The sequence below is a fragment of the Pyrenophora tritici-repentis genome, chromosome 3, assembly GCF_003171515.1.
Source record: "Pyrenophora tritici-repentis strain M4 chromosome 3, whole genome shotgun sequence".
NCBI lineage: Eukaryota > Fungi > Ascomycota > Dothideomycetes > Pleosporales > Pleosporaceae > Pyrenophora > Pyrenophora tritici-repentis.
Window position 1 is genome coordinate 2,614,385 of NC_089392.1, and position 17,677 is coordinate 2,632,061.

At 49.1% G+C, this 17,677-nt stretch overlaps 6 protein-coding genes across 6 annotated transcripts; 3 read left to right on the plus strand and 3 right to left on the minus strand.

Annotated features, from left to right (window-relative positions):
- Positions 1 to 75: 75 nt before the first annotated feature.
- Positions 76 to 1,633, plus strand: PtrM4_083680 (SrmB, Superfamily II DNA and RNA helicase; the record flags this gene model as incomplete). Its single annotated transcript, XM_001940321.1, has 3 exons — positions 76 to 326; positions 371 to 1,292; positions 1,346 to 1,633. The coding sequence occupies 3 exons, from the start codon at positions 76 to 78 to the stop codon at positions 1,631 to 1,633; spliced, it is 1,461 nt and encodes a 486-aa protein (XP_001940356.1).
- Positions 1,634 to 1,957: 324 nt separating this feature from the next.
- Positions 1,958 to 2,676, minus strand: PtrM4_083690 (membrane protein; the record flags this gene model as incomplete). The annotated part of the gene is made up of 3 exons (XM_066106588.1): positions 1,958 to 1,960; positions 1,993 to 2,279; positions 2,331 to 2,676. 3 exons carry the CDS (start codon positions 2,674 to 2,676, stop codon positions 1,958 to 1,960), a joined length of 636 nt encoding a protein of 211 aa, XP_065963526.1.
- Positions 2,677 to 3,566: 890 nt separating this feature from the next.
- On the minus strand, positions 3,567 to 4,722 carry PtrM4_083700 (Anp1 domain containing protein; the record flags this gene model as incomplete). The annotated part of the gene is made up of 2 exons (XM_001940319.2): positions 3,567 to 3,590; positions 3,640 to 4,722. 2 exons carry the CDS (start codon positions 4,720 to 4,722, stop codon positions 3,567 to 3,569), a joined length of 1,107 nt encoding a protein of 368 aa, XP_001940354.1.
- A 678-nt stretch (positions 4,723 to 5,400) lies between these two features.
- Positions 5,401 to 6,915, plus strand: PtrM4_083710 (uncharacterized protein; the record flags this gene model as incomplete). Its single annotated transcript, XM_001940318.1, has 1 exon — positions 5,401 to 6,915. One exon carries the CDS (start codon positions 5,401 to 5,403, stop codon positions 6,913 to 6,915), a length of 1,515 nt encoding a protein of 504 aa, XP_001940353.1.
- Positions 6,916 to 7,320: 405 nt separating this feature from the next.
- Positions 7,321 to 8,595, plus strand: PtrM4_083720 (uncharacterized protein; the record flags this gene model as incomplete). The annotated part of the gene is made up of 1 exon (XM_001940317.2): positions 7,321 to 8,595. One exon carries the CDS (start codon positions 7,321 to 7,323, stop codon positions 8,593 to 8,595), a length of 1,275 nt encoding a protein of 424 aa, XP_001940352.2.
- Positions 8,596 to 13,874: 5,279 nt separating this feature from the next.
- Positions 13,875 to 16,814, minus strand: PtrM4_083730 (uncharacterized protein; the record flags this gene model as incomplete). The annotated part of the gene is made up of 1 exon (XM_001940316.2): positions 13,875 to 16,814. The coding sequence occupies one exon, from the start codon at positions 16,812 to 16,814 to the stop codon at positions 13,875 to 13,877; it is 2,940 nt and encodes a 979-aa protein (XP_001940351.2).
- Between the last annotated feature and the right edge of the window lie 863 nt (positions 16,815 to 17,677).

Below are 17,677 nucleotides of genomic sequence, written 5' to 3' on the forward strand. Positions count from 1 at the left end.
TCGTCGCTTCCTCGGATCGACTGCACGCGCCTTCCTCAGCTTCACACAAAGCGGAAACACCAATAATCGCGCACCATGGCATCCACTGAGGAGACACCCATCAAGCAAGAGGCTGAGGCCCCGGCGGCAGAGGCTCCCGTAGAAGAGACACCCGCGCAAGAGCCTGAAAGCTCGCTCGAGACTGATCAAGTCGATGGCGCTGGCGCACCGGCAAAGGGTGCTGATTTGGTCGACACCCCATACAAGGTAGAGGTCAAGCTTGCCGACTTGCAGGCAGACCCCAACAACCCTCTGTTCTCGGCCACGTCGTTTGAAGAGCTTAAACTGTAGGTTTCTCCGCATCGTGACTAGACCATGCTAACAACAGCAGATCCGAGGCGCTGCTGAAGGGCGTTCGCAACATGAACTTCCGAAAACCCTCAAAGGTCCAAGAAAAGGCCCTGCCGCTGCTTCTGATGGACCCGCCTCAAAACATGATTGCGCAATCCCAATCAGGAACTGGCAAGACAGCTGCCTTTTCACTGAACATTCTCTCTCGCATCGACCTTTCGAACCCCAATCCGCAAGCACTCGCGCTCGCACCCAGCCGAGAGCTCGCCCGTCAAATTCTAGGCGTCATCACACACATGGGTCAGTTCATGGACGGTCTCACAACTATGGCCGCAGTTCCTGATCCGTCAAGGAAGGGGCAAGCATACAATGCCCAGGTTCTTGTCGGCACACCAGGGACAGTCCAGGATATGCTGAGGCGCCGTCTGATCAACAACAAGTCCATCAAGATTCTGGTTCTGGACGAGGCTGACAACATGCTGGATCAGCAGGGCATGGGTGAGCAGTGCACTCGTGTCAAGGCGCTCCTTAACAAGGATATCCAAACTGTCCTCTTCTCCGCTACTTTCCCACCCAACGTTATCGCATACGCCAAGCGCTTCGCACCCAACGCCAACTTGATCACCCTGGCGCACGACGAGCTGACTATCGAGGGCATCAAGCAGCTATACATCGATATCGACAAGGACAACGACAAGTACTCGACTCTACTCAAGTTCTACGGTCTGATGACACAAGCCTCATCAATCATCTTCGTCCGAACCCGAAGGACCGCTGAAGAGCTCGAGAAGCGCATGGTTGCAGAAGGCCACAAGGTTGCACAACTCAGTGGTGCTCTCGAAGGTCCTGAGCGTGATCGCATCATCGACCAGTTCCGCTCTGGAGAAGCCAAGGTGCTCATCACTACCAACGTGCTCGCTCGTGGTATCGACGTCGAGTCTGTTACCATGGTCATCAACTACGTAAGTCACCGTCTAATGATAAATGCACTCGATGATCGTACTGACAAATGCAGGATGTACCCACTATGGCAAATGGAATCGACGCAGACCCGGAAACCTACCTTCACCGCATTGGTCGTACCGGTCGCTTTGGACGTGTCGGTGTCGCCCTCACCTTCATCCATGACAAGAACAGCTGGCAGCAACTGCATAACATCGCGTCCTACTACAAGACTGAACTGTATCCAATCGACACTTCAGATTGGGACGCTGTTGAGGACATGATCCAGAAAATCATCAAGTCATCACGAGCCGGCAAGAGTACCGAGGAAATGACGGAGATGATTACGAAAGGATCGTAGAGCGATTTGACAGTATCGGTACCGCTTCGTTGGGCAGAAGATTGTCTAGTATATTAGGAAGACTATCCCGTAAGTGCGACGCGGTCAATGGCAGGTAGTTCACGAATCATGATGGGAGATTAGGATCATGTGGAGGAGAGGAAGAAAAACGCAGCCGTTTTCCCTCGACATGAAGGAAAGGACGGAAGGCCTATGCATACTACGGAAATGAACAAAGATACCCGAATCAAATTCCCACTCCCACCAAATGGTCTCAAACATTATCACCTGTATTTTTCTCACGTCTCAAATGCCCCCGGGGCAGTGACTAAAATCACAACCAGACTACTCCCTATCAGCGCCCCCGCTATCCCACTAACCAGTATTATACTTCCCCTCGACGCGGGGAATTTACCCCGTATAACGTAATGTTGCGCCTCGAAGTAGCGGTGAAATCCTATCAAAAGCATCACTATGCTTATCCCGATGAATGTGGCACCGAGCGGTTTCCCCAGATGTCGCAGTTTTGCCTGCGCGGAGGAGGCGGATGAGTTGTCGGATGAGGGGCTGTTTGCGAGGGAGGTGTTTAAGCGGAAGAGTTGGGTTATTGCTATGCCGATGGAGGCGAAGGAGAGGGAGGTGCGAAGCCAAGCTAGGAAGGTACGTTCTGGGGGTTGTTAGTGAGATGGGTCAGGGGTGAAGAGAGAACAAGATATACCCAAAGCCAAATGATCCCTAGCAACACTACCCTTATTATCCAGCTCTACACTCCCGTACTTCTCCCAGAACCCGCTCCATGCGCTTTTCTCCTCACGTTCTACAGCGGCGGCGACGCGTTGTGCGCTGGCTGTTCGGTCGAGTGGGATAGCGGGTTGTTCTTCTGTTCCTGCTGCTGCTGGGGCAGACGTCGTAGTCGTGTTCTGTTCTGATGATATGGTGTTGTAGTCTTTTGCTGCTGTGTCAGATTCTTGACGACAAATGGGTGATCTTTCGTCCGGCGTTAAAGCTGTATTGCGTTTACGAGTGTTAGTGCCGTTGGGCGAGCCCGCGGCGGCAGTAGGCATAGTAGCGATGTCGCGATGTCGTAGTATCGCGACCGTGATCGAGGAAGCGTCGGTGTACGATGCAGTACAAGTACCGTAAGTCTCCACCAAAAACAATATACAATCACCCTCCCCGACTCTTTAGACCTTCCGAGGAATACCCCAGTCCCATGAACCCAGGTTTTGCGATACGTCTGCTTCCTGCAAGGTAATCTCTATCTCACGTTCCGCGGTGCAGGGTGCGTCGTCGCGAATGCACAAACCGTGGGAGTAGTGTGAACGTCATTGTGGACCGAGGTGGAGAAGCGTAAGTCGGGGAGATCATATACCGGGGGTCCCATGAGATGGGGGGTGGGCACGCGACGACAAAAAGGTTTCCCCGCAGGAGGTATGCATCCTGACTGACCGCTTGTTTGGTGATTTCGTCTTATCGATCATGACACGGAGCTATTTGCTTGGTGTTTGAGAGCGGGAGAGGGACAGAAAAAAAGCCGCGGGAAAAAGTGCGTGATTGCGTGCTGGATTGACGCAAGATGCGGACAACGCCGCGTAGACTGGCCTATGGGAGGCGTGCGTATTCCGGGCATGGCGGCGACGGTGTTGGTGGTCGAAGTTTGTATAGTTTCTGAGGCGGGAAGGAAGTTCAACTTGACTTGGGTGATACGATTGCATAAGAATATAGGATATGGTGGGATGGTTATATTTTAACTCTGACATGTTCGCTGGTATCATCCTTCTTTGCCAGCAAGCTGTGCGATACCTATAAAGTCTACTCTATCCTACATGCAGAGAGCGTTGAACTAACGCTCACAATAAACAACAATGCGGCAGTTATATCTCCCCTCCAAACGCCGCCCAATGACCGCCAGAACAGAGCAGTCTGGAAACAAATAGCAATCGTCGCCTGAAAATCACTTCTCATTGTAGTGGTATACCTGATTTGAATTAGCATATGTTCTGAGACATCAATCATGGTCGACTTACGAGATAGTTCGGCAGTCCGAAGCTTTCCCAATTTAATCGGTTTGCCATCTTGGCGAAACCTTCCGTCTCGATGAGGTGGTAAAAGGCAAAAGGTGGAAACATGGCTCCGTCTCGGTGTACTTCAGCCTTGACCAGCAGTGTTGCGCCTCCTACACCGTCGAGCTTGATCTTCGCACGGGGATCTGCTGAGCTGTCGTACATCTTGGCCATCAGACTACGGTAGGTGGGCATCTCAGCGTAGCCCTCGAGCAAAATGTCATCCTTGCCCATCTTGGCGCCCAAGGCTTGCGCTGTAGGGCTATCGATCCAGTTGTTGAAGTCGTATTCACGAATGTCCATGGCCTTCTTCTCCTCATTGTAGTACTTTTGGAAGCAGTTGGGGACAATGATGGGCACATCGTAGTCGGCCAGATCCTGAATTAAAGTAGGTGGGGTCTCCACAATATCTCCGTCTATCCAGAGGACCCAGGAAGTGGTGGGGCCTAGGGTGGTGAACAAGAGCGAGTTGCGCGCCTTGGCCATGGCTGCCCTCCGGGCCTTCTGGTTCTCCATCTTGTGACGCTCGGCCTCGTCTTGCGACTGGAGCGGGGACTCGGTGTCCTGGCGGAGGATGGTAATGGCAGCGAAGCGCTTGCTCTTGGGCCCCGTCTGCGTCTTGGTCACCTGTGCCTGCAGCGCGGCATAGGCAGCATTGCCCTCCTTTGTCTTTGGTATTATGAAGCCGAGAGAGATTAGATGATGCGGGTAGGTGAGTTTTAGGATGTTGTCCCAGTACTCTTGGTAGAACCTTGCCAGGGGCGTGAGGATAAGAACAGTCTCTTCGTTTTCGGCCGGTGTGCGCGTGTTGGTCACATTGTTCATGTAGTAGTGCACGACGGGCGGGGCGACGAGCGGAGCATTTGCTTTTGACTTGCGGAATGGTAGTGATGGCGGAGACAATGGGTTGGATGCGACGTCTCCATTGCCCTTTCTGGCAATCGAGGGGACATCGGAGCCAGAAAAGAAGAATACAAAGAAGCCTATGCAGAGGATGCCGGCCAGAATTAAGGTGATGGGATTCGAGCGCCGAAATGAACGTGACATGGTGGCGGAAGGGTCAGGAAACAGGGCGAACCGCGGCTGCCAGAATAAAAGGGGCCTATGGATGGCGCATCAGAAGCAGAGGGGACGGGTGGTGGTGAGGTCGCGGGCGTGGTTCGGCGCAAGGAGGTGTGCGAGACGTGGCCTGGCCGGCGCACCGAAACAGATCGAGGGCGAACTTTGTTGGGAATACGGGGCAGAGGCGCCCTTTTGGCTGCTCGAACAAGGCGAGGGTACGGCGGGCTGATTGACAGGTACAATGCTTGGGCTGGCGAGTGACAGGAGTTCGCCCGGCCATGGTCGATCGCTCTCATTGCAATTGTTGCGGCTCTGCTTACGTAACTTGACTTACGCATCCCAGCCAAAGTTAAAGTTACAGCCTCTTCAAACCTACGCCCTCACCCCGCCATGGTCAATTGAGCCTCGACAGATGCCTCTACTGTTGGCGCGACAATGGCAAGCCGTAAGGCGCGCCCCTATTGCCGTCAGGTCGCCATGCCGTTCAATGCACTTTCGTGCGCGCATGCCAGTACCAAGTGATGTTGATTTGAGGCCCAAGCCGCTCTTTAGCAAGATAATCATACCGGCTTCTGTTGAAAGAACTGTAAAAATTAGTCTCATCAACGAATTGCAAAATGCTGACTCTTTCCGCAGTTGCCTTCTCTTGTTACTTATATTGACATGGTGAAGAAGCGGGACGCTTTAAACCACACCTTTTGCGTCTTCTTCGTAACCCCGGCATATGCATCGCAACTACTCGATGAAAACAGTTTCCTCAGCGCCGCTATCCGTCGGGCTTACCGTTGCCTTCTCGACAGAAAAGGTGTCGTTATAGAGGCTCTGTGTGCCGTCGTGGACAAACTTCCCGTCAGCAGGGCCTTGGGGAACAAGGGCGTCCTCTCTGGCGATGAGGCATCGCAGTATGGTATCAAGCCACCTGTGGCAGGCACGGGTTTCGAGGGAATGGCTTATGTTCTCCTCACACCCCATAGTTCGGTGTCGTCCGAAGAGCTTAGCCCATCGGACAATGGTGTCATCGACTTCATAACAGCCCAGCACAATCTTGGAGACAGCACCCACCGCGACACGCTGCGGCTGCCACTCGCTAATACTGTCTTCCAAACAGGCGCACCGACTACCATGTTTCTTTCCCAATGGCGGACCTTAGGTTGCGACCACGAGATCGAACTAATATCCAAGACCAATGTTTCCCATCACGGCATACGTTTGTCCGGACGAATTAACCCTAGCGCACTAGCTACCGCCTTCAGCATACCACTTATCCCACTGACGACACCTCGTGTGGTCAAAGGATGCATGGGCAACATCATCCGTGAGGTTGTCGATCCCGATGGTCAAACAGTTCAGGCATCCTCTGAGCTCGAAAGCGTCGTCCCCAGATTCTTTAGATCCAGAGGACAGCCAGCGCAGGCAACTGTCGCATGGGCACTAGTACTTCCTGAACACCTGAGAGCAACCGCTTATCATAAAACACGCCATCTTCTTGCGATTGGCCCGACCGATGGCGAGGCAGGCTATACCAAGCAAGAAGAGCTTTGGGAGCGTCTATGGTGTAGCGATCCGCCTGTATGGAACAACCTTGTAGCAGAAGCGATTGCAAACGGCGCGCGTCTTCATCGTGTCTTGAGTGGAGGGGGAGGTTGGGGCAAGAAAGCAGGCTTATTATCGTTAGATCCTGTACCAGCCAATCAGTCTACCATCTCATCGGGCGATGCACTGCTAGAAATGGTTGATGATCCGAAAGATTTCGAATCGACCCTTACACCAGTCGTGCGAGCCGGAGAATCCATACAGTTCTTTATCTCACCAAAGTCAGACCTGTCTCAGGAAGCCAGCCAGTCGGATAGCCTCGAGAAGCTTCGTTTGATTCCTCAGACGATAGATGACCATACTTGGGGCTGGGAAATAGGAACAATTCCAAGTACAATGGACTCGATACCTGGAGCTTCATGGCAGCATCGTCCATTCCAAAAGGACGATAAATCCGTCATGTTCAGAGGTGGCTTCGGTGCCTTAACCGAGGGGGGTTTGACACTGACGCAGCACTCTGTGAGACCAAACGAAGACAATTCTCTCGCTGTCAACACTACCATGGTCGATGTTCCATTTTCCCGCTTTTGGGCAGTCAATCTGCCAAAGATCATGTCGAAGAGGGTGAAGGTGGGCCTCAAATAGAGTAGACTGCATTTTTACGTAATCTAATTGCGCAAGTAGGCAATTCGAAATTCAATTAGACCATACTCTGTCAATCATGGTATTTCATGCAGGACAAGTCTCTACACTTGTTTCCAACCCTCGCCTCTACAGAAGACACCTCTTGCGACTAGCACTTGTTTTGGAATGCCGCTCCATTTCTCAAGTACATCTCTACGACAGGTTGCGAAGCTCTTCAACAAGAATCTTGATGAATGGATATCGACGTTGCCTCGACCGTTGACAATAGAACAGTTAGGCCAAGCACTGAAGTTGGAAAATAATACATTCAGAACCGGATCGCGGCTTGGTGTCCGCACAGCGAAGGCTATATCTCGCGAGCTCGAGAGGAGGTATCTTGAATTGGCTAAGCGGTATGAAGCGATTATGCCGGCAATTGACGCCCGAATCGAATTCAAGAAAAAGCTTGAAGTGCACAAGATCCAACAGCACAGAAAACATATGGATGAGGAACTCAAGAGAAAGATCAAGTTCCAGGCGCTGAAGAAACCTGGCAAGTCCGGGATATATCTCCAACCCAGAGTGAAACGACTGGTGAGCTCGTACGTTAATATCAAGTCCACACTGGGAATTCTTGCCAAGGAAGTTGACACTATCGAAGCTGTCTTACGCAAGCGTCGCCGAGGGATTCGTAAGTACCCAGTGAAGCCTAAATCAGCTGCGAAAGCGCGCAACGTCACTGTCAAGGATGTGGTGAAACCGGTTGTTCGCAAGATGACACCCAACCACGTACCCTTCTGCTCTGCTGTTGAGACATACTACCAATACCATACCTCCCAATTCATCATCCTCAGAGCGAGCGCCATGAACATTACATACTCCATAAGGAAGCGTGTACCCAATTCCGCCTTCCGACGTGTAGTATCGTCCAAACCAAGCACATCCCCCCTCCAGAAGTGGCGTGACGGTTACCAAGAGGCAGCACGTACACAACTCCGTCGCTGGTCCGCCGAGCACACTCGCTTGTACAATGATGTAATCTTCCTCAGATACCTGATTCGACGACGCAAACAGGCACTCCATGGTGACGCCGCTGTCCCAGTCAATAAATACTTTGCCAAACCCGGACCTGCAAAGCCCAAGCCAACGAGGAAACCTAGGACCAGAAACAACACTATTGGCATTCGGAAATTCCGCGGTAAACTGCGCATCCGGACATACACGACAAAGGGATCCAGAACCCGCGTTGCTAAACCACGGGGTGGTCCTCCAGTCTTGCGTATCAGGAGGTATCGGGGTGATCCAGTAAGGGATAGTCTGCTACGAAAGGTTCCTGTGCAAAAGCAACGGTACCCTAGGGCCAGCGATAGCGAGCAGGTGGCGGAGAGAGCGCGGAGAGCGGAGAGATCGAGGAAGAAGCGCGAATTTACCTCTACGGTGGGGGCCTGGCTTGGTAGAGGTTCTGACGAGAAGAAATCCTCAGCGACGGCTGCGACTGTGGAGAAGCCGAAGAGGGTTTTCGGTGCGGGATTGCAGAAGCAACAGGAAGAAGCCGCTGACAAGGTGAGCGACACGCAAAGCGCGGCGTCTGGGCAAGAGAACGTGTCAAAGAATGGTATGTCTCTGTTGATAACGACGGCTGAGAAGATAGAAGAAAAAGGGTCGAAAGCAGGAGGCGGTAGACAAAGGCGAAGACGGTGAGACGTGTACATGATAGGAGATGTGTGAATATCGTGTTTGCAGATACTTGTACATATGTTCTTTCTGGCCATCTTCACTCCTGGAGTCGCATGTATATGAACCTTGGCTAGGTTTTCATGCGTAAAACCAGAGATGTTCATCTCATCTCATCTCAGCTTCTCTGATCTTACTTTCTTGGCGCCGGCGGAAACGCATAAATACCCGCCTTTTCGCCTGCTTACACCTTCCCTCCTACACTCCGAAGATTCTAATTTCTTTTCAGAAAACTTGCCAACTTCAAGTCAATGATTCAAACCACAGGAATCCAGTTTGATGGTCGCTGGCCGGAAGAAACTAAAAACGCCATTGTTATACACGTTTTTTCTAAAATCATACTTCTGCTTTTTTCTTTTCCTACTTGTGGTTGAAATATTAAAAAACTGGGTGTTACTGAGAGATGTTGCTCGGGGGTGTGGGAAGAAAGAATTAAAATTCTGCAGTTTTCGAGTTCTAAAAAAAGACAACACTTACAGCTCATGTTTCTGAGTCCTCGGAGTTTTCTACCCTTTCCACCATTTTACATGGATTCAGTGTTTGAAATTTGGAAACACTTGGTTATAAATTTTCGGACACATTAAATGTTCCCCTCGTTTTGAAAATTCAAAAATAAATGCCTGTACGGGGCATGTCTTGGACTGGAGTTGGGAAGTCTCAAAAAAGACAAACTGGATGCGATACATAATGACTCCAGTATTTTCCCGTTCTACTTTTTCTAAAAAAATAAGCTCATAGTCAAGGGATGGCTGGGCACCAGCTCGTGGTGTATAAACACCACTTCTTCTACTTTACCCCTTCCTTTCTTATACTTCCGCTGTTTTTCTTACTTTCCTAAAATGGCTTTATGAAATCTTCATGGAATCTTAATATTCATGCAAAGATGTAATGTTCCTCTGACTCTCTGGGAGCTGGAAATAAAACTAGATAAAAAGCGGACCATGGGGGGGCGTGAGCAAAAGCTCTCTACTAAAACCGAGTTGAGAGCTTCTAAAACCCACGACAACGGTGTGTTATGTTTTCTTGTCGCCCTTACTGTTTAAAAATGATCCAACGGAGCCTATGATGCTTTCTGTTCTTTCCAAAACTATATTCGACTTCCACAATTTTTCCCAAAAAACCCCTCTAGGAGTTGGTGATGTTTTTGAAACTACCGCGTGCACTGAAAATGGGGGCCAGTTTCTTAGCCCTTGAAACTTACAACACTATGCATTGTGCCTCTACGCTCTCCTGAGCTGAATTTGACATTACGATATCGGATTGTTGAAATCTGTATACGACCCATTGCATGATTTCTTCTTTGTGGACTTTCTGGGGTTTACTACCGGTTGGCGCACCAACGCTGAACATGTGTATAAAACCTCCCCTTCTCTTCTTCCTCTCCTTCTTCTCTTGTCTCTATCACATCTGCACTCTAAAATCCTAGTAGTCGCTTCTGGTTTTGTACCTAAAATTAACATGACATCGAGCTACGTTTTTCCCGGTGTTGCTTGAAAACATGCCGATGGAAGGACATAGGGTGAGGTCGCCTACCTCGTTTTAAATCATACATCTACTCCTTCTTCCTTCTTTCCTAAAGTTTGCTGCTAAAATTAATGATTACAGAAAATGGCTGGCAGATGAAGGGATGTTTTGAAAATCCTCTAAGACGAAGTCATGGAGGCCTGCCTGCCCTGGCGTGCGGTACCGGACACAGCCTAATTGCATTTAAAATACACATGCACTCTTTTTTTCCTACTATTTCTCTTCCTCGAATAATTGAAAAAAGACACATCCACCAGATCATGTTCCAAAATTGTCTGAATGACCTTCTATGGACCTTTGCCTGCGCCTAGCCTGCGCTGGCCTGCGATACTGGCGCTAGATTCTGATTTAAGGTGTAGAAAATACACTTTTTGTCGGCATACACACGGTGTGTCGCCTAATAAGGCCCAATGTACCGCCTCGATCCTACTTCGGCCCAACTCGGACCCAACGCTATGTATACCTTCGTAGCCCCCACATTCGTAGAATCATCATACACCAGAATACCAATACACAAGATTACCTTAGCTACTGTTATTCACCGTACGATCGTACAAGGCCTTCCAACACTTTTCTCTTTTTCACTTTTCTCTGCTCTATTTTCTAATGTACTGGAAGATTTGGGAATGTTTCAAAAGACATACCCACACACTACGTGGAAACATAAACTCTATACTTGTTAGGAATTTGTTGGCCGCGAAAAAAAGCTGTTTCGAAATCGATAAGATATCCTACACATATTAGAGCTGATATGAGGAATTCCGCTGGCTTCCAAAACTTTAGAGTTATGTACGCATGGCTGTGTGTGGATGTTGATACGGCAAAGGTGAGGTTGAATCAAGTAACGGTCGTTGCAACGAGTTGAGGTAGATGATTATTATTGATTAGACAAGGTGGACTGCAGCTCGCGTACGAACTGAATCCCACCCCACGGCACGGGCCACGCACGTAGTCACGTGCTCGCCACGTACGTACGGTGGCTCGAAACTAAGAGCAACCAACAGTGGCGATTTTCTGAAAAATGTTTTGACCTTCTGGGGTTGTTTTAGTCTATTTGACTAAATTACCACTCTCCGAAATTATGGGGTGCTCGAGTTATGTTTGGTGCCAGACGACCGTTTCTAATTTAGGCCTTCGATTTCGCTATGACGTGCGGCCCTCCTGCTACTCGTCATCGGCAGTGTAGTTCGCATATAACTATTTTGCTAGGTACTCTACTAGTTCACTCCTTCCAATACGATTGCAATGATTTTAACTACAAAGAGCATACAATTGGTACTATTTCCTCCCTTAACTGCCCTGCATTTTACATGATTGCTTCTGCTGATCACCGAAATCTAAACCATAGAACCGAAAGGGTTATGTGAGAAGTTCTGGTCAACAGTCACATGATTTATGTTAGACTAGAAAGTTTCAAAAAGTTACAGTTGTGCAAACATGCGATGCAATTAGTAAAACTTTCCTAAAAGTCCGCCCAGAATAGAAAAACGGGGGGCGATCGACAAAATCGACTGAAAAGCCATCAATTGCTTCTGTCTTTTCCTCTTTTCAAGGGTATATAAACCTTATGCTACTTTTAATACTTGCACCATATTTGCCACAATATTCCTGAAACGCTGAAATCCTTCTCAATCATAGTCATGTTCAACCAAAAAGGAGAAACGAACAAGCCATGGCTATCTTCGTCCTACCTTTCTTATAATGAGTGCTCCGGAGGGGGGGATCTATTAGCCTATTTCTGACATTGGAATGAGTAGAATGTTTTCCGAAAATATGTATAGATGCTGTAAATAAGCTTGCGGGTGTCTTATCCTTTGCTTACCAAACCGAAGAAACGTAAATTACCTAGTAACCGAATCATGAGTCCTCTTTGAAGTAAGCACGAAATCTGTGGAGTTTGTTGCAGTATATGGGAACAGATACGATAGCAAGAGAGCTTTCCTTGGAGAATGCGGCATGGGCAGCAAAGTAATCAACTGTTTCCGAGATCTCGTTTGGAGACATACAGTAAGAGAGGTGACATCCATAAATATAAGAAGTGGAAGATGCAGCCATTCCTCGAGTCCAAACCATGACTTTCCTTATCAGCCTTCATTATTGTCTGATCTTGCTTACTAAATCACAATACTCCGCATGTCTTATCATTTGAAAATTTTCCGTCGCATTTAGAGCAGACTATTCCAGTAATACCAAAATCTAAAAGCCATGTAAGTTATGCCTTCCTATACTATAGAGAGCGACCTATAAAACCCCACTCTACTGCTCCAGCTCTCTCTTCCTCTTTACACCTTCTTCCATCACTTCCTTTATTCTATTTAAAATCTTCAAGATCAAATTGGATAGAGTGAGAATTCTTGCGGTACCAAAAGCTTCGTCTAAACAAATTCTGGCTTCTCATACCATCATACACGAGCCATCATTACCACATATCTATATAAAATATCTTACCATGGCTCTTTCGTTTCCCCTTATACTTTCAAATCAGCCTCCCTAGGTCTAAAAAAGGCAAATACAACTTCATGGAGTGAGGACAAGTTCCAGCGTTCTGAAAACGCTTCGAACCCTCCCCCATGACTTTGCGCGCCCAGTCTCCCTACAGTAAAGCTGTACCTAAAAAGTCCACCGGATTTTGTTTCTACCTTTACTCTACCTCATCTCATTTCCAAGATTTCTTATCCTCTCTCGAAAAGAACGACTAAAGATGATATCGAGTAGATAAAATGAAACTGCATGACATACATGGCTTTCTTCCTGCTCTTCCTTCCAGTCACAACAGATATATACAACTTCTCTACCGCTCTAGTTTTTCCTTGTAAATTACTCTATATACTTCCTTATTTTTCAAAAATTTCAACATTCAGAGATGATGGAGTGACTGGGACTCTTCCAGCGTTCTAAAAATGGTTCATCAATACCCCGATGTCTTTGTCACATCTGCGTACCGAGCACGACATCTACGGACTTCATATAAATATCTCATCCTTTACTACTCTCACCTTCCCGACACTTTACACTCCAACCCTCTCTCTCCAATTCAGAAACCGTTGGTAGGTATTAACAATGGAGTGGCTCTTCCAGTGTCCTAAAAAAGCTTTCGAAATACCTAATGTCTTTGCTCACCCTGCCTGTCTACTATATCCACACAGCAGCTACGATTCTATATAACCCCTTTCCTCTACTCCTCTCACTCTTTTTACTCCTTACTCTCCAACTCTTTCCTTGTGATTCAAAAACTGGTCTACAACCTCTGAAATGAAGTGAGGGCGCTTCTATCTTCGTCGAAAAGCACTCATGAGCCTAGCGATGCCTCTATCTAACCTATTTGCTAGCTGTGCACTATATCTTCACCTTTCTCTATGAACCTCTATCTTTTCTTCCTACTCTCCTCTACTTTTTCTTAGAATAATATCCCTTTTATTAATAACAATATCTGTTGGAAGGCCTTGTACGATCGTACGGTGAATAACAGTAGCTAAGGTAATCTTGTGTATTGGTATTCTGGTGTATGATGATTCTACGAATGTGGGGGCTACGAAGGTATACATAGCGTTGGGTCCGAGTTGGGCCGAAGTAGGATCGAGGCGGTACATTGGGCCTTATTAGGCGACACACCGTGTGTATGCCGACACTGGCAATCTTTTCTTATTGTAACGACTGATGTAAGGAAAAACGGGTCTTCTAAAAAGGGCACAATGAGAGGGATTCCAAATAGGCATATGTGCCTACTCCGTAGGTCGCTGCACAGATCCCTCTACTCGGATTGACAGCTTGTTGCTTTCGATGAAACGTTCTAACGCGCGATTTGGTGTTGCTTTCGTGAATGCGTCCGCGGGGTTGTCCTCTCCGTTGATCCAGCGGATCTCAGTGATCTCGCGACGCTCGTATGACTGCCGAAGCGCCATGATGTCGATCATCAGTCGCTTCTCAGCAGTTGTTCCGAGTTTGACGAGGCATTCATACAAGGAGTATGAATCCGTACACACAATAAGTGGGATCGGTGGTAGACCTAGGCGTCCTGTAATTATCTTGAGGGTTGTTAGGATAGCGATAGCGATGTCGACACCGCTAACCATGCCGTACGTTTCTGAGGCAAGAACGCTCCGGGTAACGCGTTTGCATTTGGTCGAACTCCAATGGATTACGTTACCACGAATATCAAACGTGCTGTCTTGTCGACTCGACTCATTCGCAAGGATAAGTAGGTACCCTAGCTGTGAGCTAAGGTCTTGGTTGTTCGCGAAGGATCCGTCTGTGAACACTACCAGCTTTGCTGTAGCGAGGTCGAGAGGGACGTATCGCAGGCCTCGTTGTATGCTCTCAGATTGCCACTGCAGCCGGCGGTTAAGCTTCACGTATTCTGTGTCCTTAGGTTGTTGTATTTGCGCAGCCGCGGAAAGATCGAACGATGCTTCAGGTTGGCATATCGACGCAATGTACGCGCCACGCGCGCGCTGCTCCATGTACTTCTGTGCTCGGTTTGCTGCCTTCGGATCAATGATTTCGATCTTGGCACCTTGTCCCTTCTGCGTAAGTAGAATCGTGTCTCCGCGCAACGTTAGAGTACATCCGTTGAACTCGAGTGATACTTCTTTGGACAGTCTCTCCTTGGGCTTAGCTCGAAAATTGGCTTTCTGGAGCGCAGCGTCTTCTGCACCAGAGAATGCAGGCGTCCCAATCGCGAGAGTATCGTCTGTCTGCAGGCCCACTATTCCAAACGCTTCCCGTCTCCCGTTCGTGATCAGGAGGCACGGGTCATACGTTGATGTAGCCATGTCGAGCTCCTTGCAGTGGTGTCCTTGGTACGTAGCAAACCAGTGGACTCCTGCTTCCGCGATTCCATAGAGTGGCTTGATTACGCGAATAATTGTTCCCTTGGGATACTTTGTTATAAGCTCCTTTGGGAGGTGCGCTAAAACCGTGCGGAATAGCTCTGTTTGTGCCTGTGGGTACGCTTGCGTGATATCTCGTAGTTCCACAACCATGCCCTCATCGAGTAATGCAGGCGCTAGGGCTAGAATCAGGCGCTGGCTGGCTCGTTGGATGGTTGGCGACTGCGTCAGGATCTCGTGTTTGCCCTCGTCATTGTAACCTTGAACAACGAGGCGTGATTTCTCGTACGGGACCATGGTCTTGCCTTTGACTTCGCGGACCATGCGCGATTTGAAGATACGATACCCGCCGTGTAGAGTTGGATCAAACAGCTCAAAACTGAATACTCCACGGCCGACGAGGTCGTCGATCTCCTTCTGATCGGATGCTTCGAATGGAGCGCCCGGGACGTTAATCACGCCGTCATTGCGTAGCTTGACGGCCAGGGCGTAATCGTCCTCCTCCTTCTCCGACAGGTACTGCACCTTGGGCTTGTTCTTTGATCCAGGTGGGCGGCCCCGCTTGCGCGGCTGAGCCGCTTGGGTGGCTTCCGCCGGTGGTACCGGTAGTGGCGGTTCATCAGCAATCGCTTCGTCTGTGGTCGGAGATCCACCTGTGCCTTGATCTGCGCCGTCTATCGCTGTAGTCAGATCGCGATAGTACGGTTTTACGACAGTGGATCGGAACGTCGTTGGGCCGTTGATCATGTCTACAGTAACATCGTGGTCCTTCATATCGATGACTCTATACGGCCCTTGCCATCCATTCTTCTCGCGCCATACCATCACCTCACTCTGAAGAGGCAGTGACAGTACCCCGTCTGTAGTAGGCCCATTCCTGGTACCAAGTGCGTTGCTCACCGCATGTTCCGCTGCAGCCTTCCGCAGCGCCCTCATCGCTTTCTGGATTGCCTCCGCGCGATGGGTTATCGAGGGAGATGGTGGTGAATCCATGGATATCCGGGGGTATGCTGGTGTATACTCGCGGAATCGGTCGAAGTTGTTGTAGGTGAGGGGAGGTTGCTGACTTTGGACGCGCTGATAGGCTGGCTGCGGTGCGGATTCAGTTGTCTCTACAGGCTGGCTTCGGATTGGTTGGTTTTGGGCTTTCTCAATCGTTTTTGCTAGCTGGTCCTGAATCTGTTGTTCTTCCTCAACGGTCTCCTGTCGTCCTTGCACACGGGCGTGGGTCTGGTCTTGATCGCGGGTTTGCCGACTGTCTACGTCTCGGCCTCTTGTCCTTACAGGCGTTTGGGTTCGGCTCTGGGCCTGGCTTGATAATCTCCTGTCTGTGGACTGTACTGATCCTTCACTGCGTTGTTGCCGTAGTGCCCGCTCTTGCAACATGTGCGCAGCTGATCGTGTGTCAAACACAGCCGACTGGAATACGTCCTGAGGCCATTCTAGGTACTCCTCCATGCGTAATAACCTAGCTAGAGACTCACTAGGTGCCATATTAATACGGCCAGTATACACTCCCTTAAAGCGGAGGATCCGCTTTAGTTCCTTTGTGTATATTGGCTGGGCACGTAGGAACATTGCCTCTGTCCATCCTTCAAAGTCCTGACGGAACTCCCAAAAGAGTTCTTCATCTGCTGTTGGTCGATCTGTATAGTCCGCAATCGCACGCGCAATGTACGTTGTTGCTGTAGTAATCCCTACCTCATCGTCTGGAGCTTCAACGTTGTCCTCCCAAATCTCTGGATCGATGTGATGCCATTCTCTTGGTTTTATGTTTGTGGTCCCTAGTAGCGCCTCTAGTGTGGGTACCACTCTTCTACTACTGCTCGCCATTCCTACTGCCGGTGTCCTGGCTACCGGTGCTCTTTCCGATGATGTTCTCTCTCCTGCTATTGTGTTCTTGTTGACGCTTGTTGCGCTAGCTGCGTTCGCTAGAGATGCGTCGGTGGTCGTGGGTTGTACACGGGTCAAATCTCAACCGGTCGGTTGGCGCGTGTATAGACGGCGTCTTGGAACGCTTCTGATACGGCTGTAACGGTCGGTCGCTAGCCACGAACGACGCCTGATATAGCTAACAGTGAGCTTAGCATAGATAACTCCGCCTTGCTGATATAGGCAATCTAGGGAACGCGCGGGGTAAAGAATCTATCTCTTCTTAACCTAACTGTCTGTGACTGCCGTGCAATCACTGATCAGTGTTGGAAGGCCTTGTACGATCGTACGGTGAATAACAGTAGCTAAGGTAATCTTGTGTATTGGTATTCTGGTGTATGATGATTCTACGAATGTGGGGGCTACGAAGGTATACATAGCGTTGGGTCCGAGTTGGGCCGAAGTAGGATCGAGGCGGTACATTGGGCCTTATTAGGCGACACACCGTGTGTATGCCGACATTACTCGTATATAGAAAAACCCCATGTGACTATGCATTTATTTAAATATAGATGTCTTCCCACCCTTTCCAAAAGCTCTTAAGTAAAACACTCCACCATATAAACGATGTGGGTGTGAGTGAGGCCGCTGGGCGGAAATCTAAAACATCAGAGTACCATTTCATGGCTTTTTGCTGGGTATAAAAACTCCCCAAGGTGTATGCCTCCCTTCCTCCTTTACTATCTTACTACACTGTTGGTTTCCCTTTTTCTAAAAGATACGTAGTATCAGGATATGTCCTGTGGTGTCTGAGTTGCGCTTTG